Source organism: Copidosoma floridanum, unplaced genomic scaffold, assembly GCF_036245765.1.
Source record: "Copidosoma floridanum isolate Cflo_tuat_1 unplaced genomic scaffold, Cflo_Japanese_pri ptg000004l, whole genome shotgun sequence".
Classification (NCBI taxonomy): Eukaryota; Metazoa; Arthropoda; class Insecta; order Hymenoptera; family Encyrtidae; genus Copidosoma; species Copidosoma floridanum.
Genome location: NW_028321881.1, coordinates 12945058 through 12958195, shown reverse-complemented (window position 1 = coordinate 12958195; position 13138 = coordinate 12945058). Strand labels below are relative to the sequence as shown.

Here is a 13138-nt window from a genome sequence, read left to right as displayed (position 1 = left end):
GTTTTCTGAAATCAAAAACCAAGCAAAAAATTGTCTTAACTGGTATGGAAACATAATTGTTATTGCTTCTTTCAAAATATTATCAATTTCAGAATCATGTTCAATTAAACCCATTGCAATTGCACTATCCCTGAAATATTTATATGTTATTCTATTATGTTTTTTAACGTCTCCTTATGATGTAGCCCCATGTAATTTATTTGAAATAAGTTGAAAAAAAAGATCTCATGATCTGTTGGGGATACTATGTTTAACCTACCTATAGCAATAGTTTTCATTACAATTTTTTTTTTTTTTCCAAATTTTCAGTTTATTGGCAAAAACGTTATGTTCTGAAATGTTCACATATTTTAGTAGTTTTGCAAAATCATCTATTTTATTTAATTTAAACCAAGCGATGACTTATACGACAAATTAGATATTCTTGAAGTCTCTAAGCTGCTTTGATTGGACTCAGATATGTAGCATCTACTTAAATATTAATTTCATCTAATATTTTTCCATGTAGTTTGATTGATTTTTCTATTTTAATGTATACTCTGTCACTACTTTTATGTATGTAGTTATAAATAATTTTTATGCTTTATATTGGTGCACAGTATTTAACGTTTAAATGACATTTATACTTCACTAACAAAAATTTATTGTATGGAACAATCATTGATTTATCAACATAAGTCTTTTTTTCATTCAGACTTTTGTAAATATGTTTTTCAGACATATTATTTCTTTCTATATATTGTGGGTAGTCGTTATTTTTAAATGTAGTTTTGTTTGTAAAAGTTTTTAGAAAGATTTTCGTACATTTTTTTTGCAAATTATTAATACATGGATTCTGATCTGTATGAGTACATAAAACATGTGTTTAATCACTAATTCGGTGAGTGTTACATTATTCGAAGGGATTTCAGCAGAAATAAATTTATCATTTTGTTCAGGTGTTATGATTTTTTCATCAAGATGTCATGGTATTAATAAGCGTGCATGTGGTAAACCACATTTTTCAAATTTAACAGTGTAAACTATTAAATTTAATAGTGTAATCTAATAATTTACCAAAAGTTTTTTTTTTTTAAATACAATCTACAATTGATTGTAATTTTGTGTGAAATAGCCTCACTGTAATATTCAGTATATCATTTGGGGTTGTATTTTCTGAAAATTTAGATACTATAAGCTTCAATTCTTCTCACTTAGAATTACATGTCACTGTAATAAATAAGTCTGGTCTTAATAGCCATTGTATCTTGATGATGTTTTTGTATGTATTTCAGACTTCCTACATACGTAGAAGGTAGTATATTAAGATTTCCCATTCTTTCCTCCATTTCAAAATTTTTAGATAAATTTGATGCACTTTTAGCTATCGTATCCGAAAATCTTTTGTAACATTCTATTCTTAAGTTCTTTTGATTGTATCTCAAATAATTTTAGTGATTATATTTAATTATAATGTATTAATGCATGAAAAATTGTTGAGTTAACCTTCTTCCATATAATGATACTAGGAACTTCAGCGAAGACAGGTGAAATAAAAGTTGTATTCTTAAATACAGAAGAGTAGCTTTATTTCAAAAATGGCAGATGACTGCTCATTTAGAGAGGCACACACGCGCGGCTTTCTCTTCGTGACGGGCAGAGCGATGAGCAGTCGGGCCTGAACTAACTTTCATAAATCAAATACATCATCAATGCCCCATATATAGTACAGTAAGAATAAGAAGCATAGTATATAGCGTAACCTGATGTATTCATATATAACAATAAATTTATGACATTTATTGCACACATGAGTACCAAATTACATGACGCCTCCTCAATAAATATCATTAAATTTACAATCTCGTTATGCCATTAAAAAAAAAAAAAATTTATATTAACTTACAAAGCTTACACACTTTTAACATTATGTATACATACAAAGTTTACTTGAGTCTAGCCTTTAAACAAAAGTCTTTAATTGAGATAGTGTTAACATTTATGGTTAATAAATCTGCCAACATTTGGTTGGATGATACAAAGTTAACGATGATTTCCTTGTTTTCAATCTTCTTCTTGAGGAAGTTATGTTTGACTCAAATGCGTTTTGTTCTTGGGTTACATTTGGCATTTTCACTTAGGCTAATCGCCCCTTTGTTATCGCAATATACGACTATAGGTTGACCTTCTTGTATTCATTTTTATCGGGCCAGTCTGTCAAGCTACAGCGCCTCCTGAGCTGCATATGTCAATGAAATGTACTCAGCCTCTATACTCGAGAGAGCTATAGTAGGCTGTCGTTTTGAGCTCCAACTAATTGTTCCCCCTTGGAACTTGAATACATAGCCGGTGATTGAGCGAGGATCATTTGGGTTGCTGGCCCAGCTCGCATCACAATAACCCCTTAGTTCATTTTCTGCGTTACCGTCGAAAGTCAACTTAAGGTGAATGGTGCCTTATAAATATCTGCTGATATTGTTAAATCTGCTGATTTTACTTATTGCAAAGCAAAGATCTGGTCGAGTGCATTGGCTAATGTACATGTAACACCCAACCGCATTTTGATAAGGTATTTTTTCAGTTGGTCTTCTTCTTCAAGAGACAAGTTCAGTTTTCTGTTAGTCGTTGGATCAGATAAAAAATCAGATGTTAAAGGAGTACTTCTTGGTGATGAGTCATCCATTCCGAACTTCTTCAAGATAAATTTAAAGTATGTGCTCTGATCCAATGTAATTGTACGAACCATATAAGGCTTTGTGCAGTTTTTATCATTGGATTGGGTATTGTTGGTCCACAAATCCTTCAGGTTTTTGCAGGTAGACCTCCTCTTGTAGTTTACCATGCAAGAAGGCTGTTTCTATATCAAAATGATTAATACACAGATTATATTTTACAGCAAAAGCAAACAAGAGTCTTATAGACGCCAAACGAACAACTGGGACATAAGTGTCTTGGTAATCCTTGCCTTGTATTTGGTTATATTCTTTTACCACAAGTCTAGTCTTAAAAATTAGCTTACCATTTTGATCTATTTTTTTCTTACATATCTATTTACTACCAATTACGTTAGTATTAGGAGTTATGTCGGTTTGGGTCCAAATCTGGTTGTCAATGATTGACTTGTATTTGTTGAGCATAACCTTCTTCCATTATTTCTTTTCGACGCATTGGGTTAATTCATCGTAAGATGTGGGTTCATCCTCTTCAACCAGTGCTCCGTAGACAACGTAGTTCTTTAGATGTTCTGGCCTATTGCGTTCTCTTGTGCTCTGCCTTCGCTGATCTTGATGGCGTTCATTTGATACCTGACTTAGCTGTTCGGTTTCTTGAATAATATCCACTTCCATTTCATGCGTTGGAACAAAAGTATGTTCTTGTTCTGGTTCAGTTATTGGTAAAAGTACATCTGAAGTACTTGTTTGTGGCTGTATTTCTATGAATTTTACGTTACAAGCCACAGTTATCTTGTTTCTTACTGGATTAAATAGCCTGTACCCCTTCTGGCCATAACCATAACCAACGAAAATATATTCTTTGGTTTTTGGTTGTATTTTTCTCCTGAATTGTTCTGGTATGAGTGCATAAGCCTTGCACCCAAATACTTATAAGTGAGTCAAATCTGGTTTTACTTCATGCCATAGTTGATGCAGAGTTTTGCCTTAAAGCGCTCTCTTGGAAGGTTGATTGTGGAGATATGCTGCAGTAGCTACGTCTTCTGCCCAGAAATCCTCACCTTGTTTGGCGTGAGAAAGCATAGATCTCGCTTTTTCCCGAAGAATCCTATTGACGCGTTCATCACGTCCATTTTTCTGAGGATTGTAGGCTTGTGAGGTCTCGTGTTTGATTCCAGCATTTCTCAAGAACTCCTTGACTTCCTCATTTACGTATTCGCGCCCATTGTCTGTTCTCAACGTTTTAACTTGACAATCAGTGTCTCGTTCAACATGTTTGATAAATAATTTAACAATTTTGGGAACATCACTCTTAAACTTTACGAAAAACACAAAAAGTTCACGCAAAAAATCGTCTAAAAACGTGAGGAAATATCGCGCGCAACCTTTGGATGTTACAGGCATTTGGCATAGATCATTGTGCACCAATTTAAGCTTAGCATTTTGTCTTTTTAGATTAATTAAAAAAGGTTTCTTTACAATTTTGCCTTTGATATATCTGATACAATTATTTAGTTAGGTTTTAGTACGAAATCTGATTCCAGTGGCAGCATGGTTCATTAGGATTTTTATGTACTCAAAATTGAGATGACCTAGCCTTTCGTGCCCAAGCCTGCATCCAGGCACGCTGACAATACTTGCCTTGACAATGCCTCAGCTTCCTTGGCCTTATTTAAACGGTTTAAATCTAAACTATACACTCTGTGACGCAACTTAGTTCCTGTGAAAACTAGTTTATGTCCACTCGTGTGGACAAAACACTTATTGTCATAAAACTTGACCGAGAATCCTTTATCGGTGAGCACTCCTACTAAAATAAAATTTGCCATGGCTCCCGGCACATGCAACATATTGTTTAGATGAAGTACGCACTTTTTACTGTCGTGCTGTATTTTAAGATCCACTTGGCCCTTACCTGAAGCAGTCATTTCACCTTGATCTGCTACTGTTATTTTTTGTTGTGGGCCGCCGGTATAATTAATCATGTGCTGCTTATTTCTAACCATGTAATGAGATACACTGGAATCAATTTACTACTCAGCGTTACCATCTGTTGAGTCACTGATTCGGTACGCGCACATGGCAATCGATTTTTTGTCTGTGTCGGGGTCTTCAGTGTCTTGCGCATTACATGCATTGGAAGCCTTCTGCTTTGGTTTTGCGGCAATCACGTGCGTAATGGCCGCGTTTTTTGCAATTAAAGCACTTAATTTGCTTCGCCGACCTCCTTTTGTCGCCATCTTGGCTTTTACCTTTGCCACAAAAAATGGTCCTTTGTGTTTGGTGAAATTTGCTTGCGGGACTTGGGTTTCGTGTTCCTCATGAATTCGTACCTCTTATAGCAATTTCGACTTGATTATATCTGAGGTGATATTACGACTACTACTCTCGAACGCCATGATCATAGGTTCGTATCGTTCAGGTAAGCTGGCTAACAGCATGATTGTGAGCCAATCGTCCGGTACCGCCATCTTGGCTCCCTTCAGCTTGTTCGCGCATGTAACAAGCTTATGTAAGTACTCGTCTGTGGACGCACAATTTTCTAGTCGCATAGAAGTAAACTCTTTTAACAAGCCCACTCTATGCTTAAATCATCTTTGGCAAAAGCTGCATTCAGCTTGTCCCAAACAAATTTTGCCGTCATCTCCCCTTCGATGTGTGTGTGTAGAGCATGCTATCTATGGATAGCGTGATTTTCGCTCGAGCTTTCCTGTTCTTAGCTGCGTCGGTACTTACTCGGCCATTTTCTGTTGCTAGCTCGATTGTTTCCCAAAGATCTTCGAGTTCTAGAAAAGCCTTCATGGCTGTTGCCCACGTGTGATAGTTATCACGTCCCTTTAACTTTTCAATAGGGATGTATCTGTCCGCCATATTGTCTTGACACACAAGACCTCGTGCCAGGTATCCAACTAAATGTGCCTGTTGCGCACTTGCTATTTAAATATTTATCGAACTCTTCCGTGAAACACTACTTAACTCAGTTTCCACTCTGCCTGCTAAGATATGTGCCCATAACCTGATTTTAGGAATTTCATCGAAGAGAAGTGAAATAAAAGTTGTATTCTTCAATTCAGAAGAGTAGCTTTATTTCAAATATGGCAGATGACTGCTCAGTTAAAGAGGCAAACACGCGCGGCTTTCTCTTCGCGACGTGCAGAGCAATGAGCAGTCGGACGTGAACTAAGTTTTATAAATTAAATATATCATCAATGCTCCATATATAATATAGTAAGAATAAGGAGCATAGTATCTAGCCTAACCTGATGTATTCATACATACCAATACATTTATGACATTTATTGCGTACATGACTACCAAATTACATAGTACAATGAGGGACTAAAATTTTTATCCTCTTGTCTATAGGACAGTCTATTTGCGTAATATTGCCACATAGAAAGTTTTTTATTTGATTTAGAATAACTTTTGAAGTAATCTGTACTGCATCCTTATTCTTCTGAAGAAAAAAAATAAGGGAAAAACCATAGTATCTATAAAATAGGCAAGTTCATTTAAAATCGTTTCTGTAGGATAATTGTCTGGCACTTCTTTAGTATAAATATAAAGATCAAAATTTTCTGGTAATCCTGAGTTAAATACTATAATTGCACTACATTCTGCAGGTAATGGCTTATACGTGTGTTTTTGTTAATTATTTTTCCGTAAAAAAATCATTTTATAATTTGGTAAATTTTCTATATTTGTAATTTGATGTAAATTTTGTATTTCTTATCTACGCGGTTTTTCTTCATAGTGTAAGTCGAAGTTTCAATGTGTTCTTTGAGTGAATTAGTATTTCTTATTGAATTCAATCTTATTTTAATAGCAATTTTATCATATATATATTTATATATAAAGTTGGCTATTTTTCGGTGCGTTATCGATATTGAATTTCAAAGTATTTGGTGTAACATGAAAAATTTGTCTTTGAATTTTAATATTGTACACACATTTTCCTCTTTGTTCTATTTCCTTACTTACTAGTGATGCAAAACTAAAAATACTATTGTGATACCAAATTAGTACCCTAAAACTATGACGATATCATACACGTGCATAGTAACACAGCAATGCAGAGCCGTTATACGCACCGTTCGTCAGAAAGGCTGTAAAATATTTTTAAAAAACTGTATAGCATACTACTGGCAATATGTATATATTACGAAATCCAATAAAAACATACTTCAACTATAACATTCTGTAGCTATAGTGGTAGTAAGATAGTGATGCAAAATAGTAGAGGTAGTGCCGTCCTGTCCCACAGCACGTAATAAAAAGTGCGGAATAAAATTGTCCACCTAAGCTAATGTGTTAAGTCTATACTGCTGCTGCATAGACCTGTTGCACCCTAAGGGTTACACCTTTTAGGAAATGACACCGTTGCGCAATTAGGAACGATTCTGCTCAAATATATTAGTGATATGTTCTACCATCCCACCAGTAAAAAATCAGACAACGTTGATCTACGTGGCATTTATGCCATCACAAACAAAACAAAAAAAGACAGTAGAACGTAGTTTTTATTTTAAAATTTGTTTTATCTTCTGTGAAAAATAAGATATTGATTTTAAAAATAATATTTTAATTATTTTGTGTTTGTCTTCTGCTGGTCTATGCTTCAGCTACATTTACGGCTCTACTTAGTGGGTATTAATAATCTGAATTCATTATGTAAGTCAGATTTTTTCGAAACTTGTACACAAAGATAATCATCTGTATATAAATACATATAATCAGCTACAGTAGCATAGTAATATAGGTTCTGGTTCTTATATTTCGGTGCCTTTGTAGTGCAGGGTTTTGAATTCGAGACCCAGTTTTTACTCCCTTAGCTATCATCTCTGGGAAATCAACAAAAAAAGCATACAATACTAATTAGTTGTTGCCTCTCACAATTTTTAAACTACATGATCTTAGCAACGCTCTAGATTTTTTATAAGGTAAAATTGTCTTTATTTTCATGTTATTTCTACCAAGTTAATTCTTTGTTCTAGCCTTCTTCAACCTTTTTCCACTGCTCCTAAGTTCCACGATGTAAATTATTCATAATTAAAGTACCTAACCGATTCAAAAGTTGGGGGGTTGGTGTGCAAAGCGTGCAGGGGGGTGAAAGAGACTAAGATACAGTTATTGAGGAAGTAATGTAGCTCTGACCTTTTCATTAGAAACAGAAACCTTTTCCTCAGGCTTTTTCTTTTTATTTATAAAAAAAAGTCTAGTTAAGAGAAACAATATTCCCTCTCTCTTTTCTACGTCCAGGGTCCATTGCATTGATTTTAAGATATCTCATTAGCGTGATGTCTTTTTTTAACGTTATTTTTAGTATGCGTTAGTTTAGTTCATTTAAACAAAAAACAAACAACCCAAATTACCATGCGCAAAAGAGTACGGCTGCTATCACATAAGAAGTAACGAAGGAAAGGAATATCAACAAAGTGTTGTAAACAACGATGTAATGTAACTAGAGATTGAGTTTTCGAAGTTACATAACCTATATAAGTTATAAGAATCAGCTTTAGAGAAGTAAACACTAGAACAAGTATGTTACAATCATGGAAATAGCATACTTCTGAAAAATTTCTGCTCAAATTTCAGGTAATTCCATAGCTGAGATTTCATATCAAAATGAGACATGGTGTTTTTTAAATAAATTTCAGTGAAAATTGAAAAATTAAAAGAGAAATAAAAATAATCAGTACTAACTGAGGTCTTGAATGAAAACGAATAAATTCTCCACCCAAATTCGATTTCAAGTCTTATGGATTGTGGGCATGGAGTTCCAATCCACTTAGCTATTAAATTATAAAATGTTAAGGACTTTGTGTGTCTAAAAAAAATTAGAATTATTTTATTTTTTATTTTTGCTTATAAATTTAATATTTTAACGATAGTAATGTATACCGAGCAAATGTTTTGATAATCACTTTATAAACGATTCAACAAAATTTAGTGGTAAATAAAACTTATTTACTGACCCTTATCCCTTTGTTTCCATGATTTAGAACTCTGTTCACATACAGTCCGAAGTATAAAAAAGGAATACATTTAAACCCACGAGAAAAAGAGAGATGTGCAAGATATAGACTTCTCTCTTACTCTCGTTATTTAGATGTGCACTTTTTATTTGAAGCTATTTATGAGCCAAACATCAGAAAAAATAATGATTTATTGGGTTTTAAAGTATGTTTTGCCACGTTAGTGTTGTAAGGCCTTCAGGCTGACTATCAGATGGTGGTATTCACACTGTCCTGCTGACTTTTCTCAGACGGAATCGAATTTCTTTGATCAACCGCCCGTTAAAGACATTAGGTAACTTTGATCCAAAGAATGATAAAACAAAGATTCACAGCTGTGGTTAAAAATGACTGGGATTAAAAACTGAAAGTTAGAAAAGAAATTATGAGGTTTTATATTTAAAGAAAGTTCGAGTTAGAATAAAAAGTTTTAAATTTGGTCTCCGAATTGATCTGAGTAACTTAAAAAAGTTATTTTTAGTCAGTAAAAGTCATCTAAATGTTGTAAGATAAAAAAATTTACTTCTTAAGTCATGATACTTGTAACATTTGTCTGAATTTCAGACTAGTGTTATAGGAATAACGACTAAAGTAGTGACGTTTCTAAATTAATAAGGTGTAAAAAGTGTTAAACTTGACGTATCGATATGCGTAGGAGTTAGTTGTTTAAACACATCTAAATGACCATTATATACATATACATATGTGTGTGTGTATACATAACAACTTTGATTCTTAATATGTGGGGTTATAATGTTTTTGCTGTGCTGGTAACAAAAGCTTAAAAACCAATACGTAACTTTTAAATTATAATTAATTCTATTATTAAATATTATCACACTAAGATAAAAATATCCTTTGCATTCAAATAGTTGTAAACTGATGGTCTGCCGACTACGGGTCAGCCTGACCCGGCCAAAATGAGAATTACAGTTATTTTGCAACAGAAAACTACTTTATGTCACTGACTGTTAATGGACGGTCAGAAATTACACTGACCTGACCAATTTTCAGACAGATGGTCATTTTTCAATACTATGCCACATTCAAATATACAAAAAAATATTAATGGGTGCGTATTTTAATTCGGAATAAAAAAATTTTATACATTTAAACATGCTCAGTCGAAAATTATTAGCTATTATTTTAACTATAAATCATAGCTGTATTTACAGCTATAATCTGCTACAATAATAGCTATGATTGACTACAAAGTAGCTATAATCATATACAAATAACAACTATAAAAAGTAGCTGTTTACAGCTATAAGTTTTTAGCGAATTTTAATTAACAGAATTCATTCAATAATCTTTTTTTTTTTTTTAAAGGTATATCAGTCATATAAGGTGATATTATCCGTATAATAACACTGAAAGTAGAGGGTTCAAGTATTTTTGAACAATAAAAAAAAAAATTTTAACAATAACATTTTTTTGTTTCTTCGTTTGTTCTTTAAAAATACTTGAACCCCTTACTTTTAGTATTAGTATACGGATAATATTGTCTTGTATGGCTGATATACCTTACAAAAAAAAAATTGTTGAATAAATTCTGTTAATTAAAATTTCGCTAGAAATTTATAGCTGTAAACAGCTACTTTTTATAGTTGTTATTTGTACATGATTATAGCTACTTTGTAGTCAATTATAGCTATTATTGTAGCTGATTATAGCTGTAAATAGAGCTATATTTTATAGTTAAAATAATAGCTAATAATTTTTGACTGAGTACAACATTCAATAAAAATGAGTTATGTGCTGAAAATCGGTATAAATGAGGGGTTTTTGTGGGTTCTGCAGTATGAGTATTTGTGTGCTACATAAATAAATCTAAAAGAAGCTTAGAGTATTTTAATGATATAGAATGAAATTTCAAAGAATCACAAGTACATCCTTAGGTGGTGTCCAAAAATCATGGTTTTAAGGGCTTATCGGCATGTTGCAACTTAAAAAAAGCTGAAAATTCTGACATCTGTATTTTAACGCCGTTCAAAAAAACTTCAAGGAATTTTAAGAGATAAATCGAACTCAAAGTATTAAGAAATATCTAACCAAAAATTTTATAGGTCAGATATTGACGTTTGTACAATTTAAATATTTTTATTAAATTGAGCGAATCAAAACCAGCTAGATGTAGTGTTTTCAAAGTCATTTCAAAGGTATGCATGTGATTCAAAAATTGAAAACGAAAAAATGTGTTTTTTTTTTTACTGTATTAAGGAGAGTTTAAGTTACAAAATATAGTTATCTATTTGTAGTATATTTGAAAAGGAGTTTTTTCTACATTATGAAAATGGTATGTTGTTTGTATAGTTAACAACTACACTTTTTTTTTAGGGATTTATCTTACAATGAACTCAACCGCATTGAACGATTATCTTTTGCCGCCTTAAGAAAGTTAAGAAAGTTACAGTTGGATCATAACTCTGTGTTATACATAGCTGAAGGGGCTTTTAAAGATCTTATAAGCCTAAAAGTACTGTAAGTATATTTTTGTCTAACCAAAAATTTTGTATTATTTGATAAAGATCCATAATAGGTATCACCCATTATGTTACTGCTATATTTTGTCATACAGTAATAAATACGTCTTTATTGTTGGTACATTGCAATGAATCGTCGACTAAATTTTTCTAAGACAATTTTAAAAATCTTGTTCTCAAGCTTGTAACAAAACCTTAATTCATTAACTATTCTTTTACATCATTATATCTTAGTATTTTTTATAGATATAATTTGTAGATGAATTCCATACTGCCAGTTTTATGACTTTCTAAATTATTTAAACTACTTTTTAAAGTTTCATATAAGTTGGAACAACACTATAGGTTATGCTTTAACCATTTAACCATTTTTAGCTCAAAATTTTAACGGTGAAAGCTTCCTTAACAGTTTTTAATACAAAAAACGGTGATTATTTGAGGCATTTAAAAGTAAGTGAAATGACATAAATTATAATTAGTTATAGTTTAGTGTGCTAACTTACAACTTTTTTTTACCAAGTGCAACTGTTTAGGTAAGAAATAATGAAATTAACAAAAACAATAAATCTAGTAAAGATTTATTAATGAACTACCGAAAAGTTAAAAAAGTTGAACAATAAACATAAACAAACGAAAAAAAGTTGACGATTTATTTTACAAAACAGCCAGTAAAGTTAATTACTCGTCTTTACATGTTGACAAATAAGTAACAAGCTTTGTTGAAATCAGTGACATATCAAATATAGTGGTTAGTAACACATTCAATAAAATATGATGAAAGAAATGGTGTTGTAAGGAAATAATTCTAGTGACATAGAAGTGTCGGTAAAGTTATTACGACCGTCGTGAAGTCCGAGACCAATAAAAATTATTTGTGACAAAGATCACCAAACCTAGGAACTAAGAAAGTTTACATTCTTAAGTTTCAATTGAATTCAGCTTCATTGCAACGTGTTGTAAATACACATGATAGTGACCAACTATTGTACCGTCCCGACGCATGTTAATTAAAAAACGTATTGCACTTTATTTCTAAAAATATTTCCATATTTGAAAATTTCTAAATGAAATAATACATTATTTTAAAATACTTTTTCTTAATAACTAGTAACTATGACTTTTCGTATCCACAGCTTCGTATTCAGAATAATAAAAACATATTTTATAAAATACTATTTAAAAAATCATATGATTAGTGGAGACGTTGCAAAGACTAAAAGGATCGTAAATCTCTAAGCATTTTGTGACAAACATACACAAAGGAAAGTATTTGCACAATAGTTTAGAAATTTTAGACTTTAATGAAATCTTCATTTAAGTACCAGAAAACTTACAGTCTTACAACTTTTAGTAAGGATAATTACATATTCCAACAGTTTATTATTAAATTTAAATAACTGTTTTAATTTGTGTGAATGGCTCTTCGATAGAATATGGAGTAAAAATTATCGAGCGCAGCGTACATTTTTTATAGGATGCATATGTTAATCGACAAACCTTAATTGCAGAAAAAGACTACGAAAACAGTTTTAAGTATCATAATATAGGCAAGGAAAGCTGTAAGGAAGTTCCTATGATGCAGATGTAGGGCCAGAGGTAAGAAGCTAGAATTAAAGTGTTAAATCGTATTAATTCTACAAAAAGTAGCTAAGATCCCACCTAAAACTAAGAGTAAAGATATACAGTTGGCAATTTTGTGGAAAAGAAGACAGATATATAGAAAAGATAACTAAATAGTTAAAAAATCAAAAAAGATTCAAGACAAAAATGATAAGGCTAGCAAGAGAAAAGTAAGGTAATAAATAAGGTTAAAAAATTAAACGTTTATTTTATCGAATCCTTGCGAGATGTTTTTTTTCTTTACATTTAAGTAGGCAACATACCTTTTAAAACTTACTGTGATGTAGGTAAGAAAAAATTTTTTACACAGTTAAAAAGTAAATGGATGGCAAGCATACATAGTTTATGTATCTATATTTGTAGGATTTTG

At 31.9% G+C, this 13138-nt stretch overlaps 1 protein-coding gene across 2 annotated transcripts in view; it reads left to right on the top strand.

Annotated features, from left to right (window-relative positions):
* The window catches only part of LOC106635898 (uncharacterized), a 606704-nt gene that overhangs the window by 212300 nt on the left and 381266 nt on the right, over window positions 1–13138 (top strand). For both annotated transcript variants that reach the window (XM_014348085.2, XM_014348086.2), the window contains exon 8: window positions 11003–11146. In XM_014348085.2, the coding sequence (XP_014203571.2) occupies window positions 11003–11146 (144 nt within the window). The remainder of the gene's footprint in view (window positions 1–11002; window positions 11147–13138) is intronic.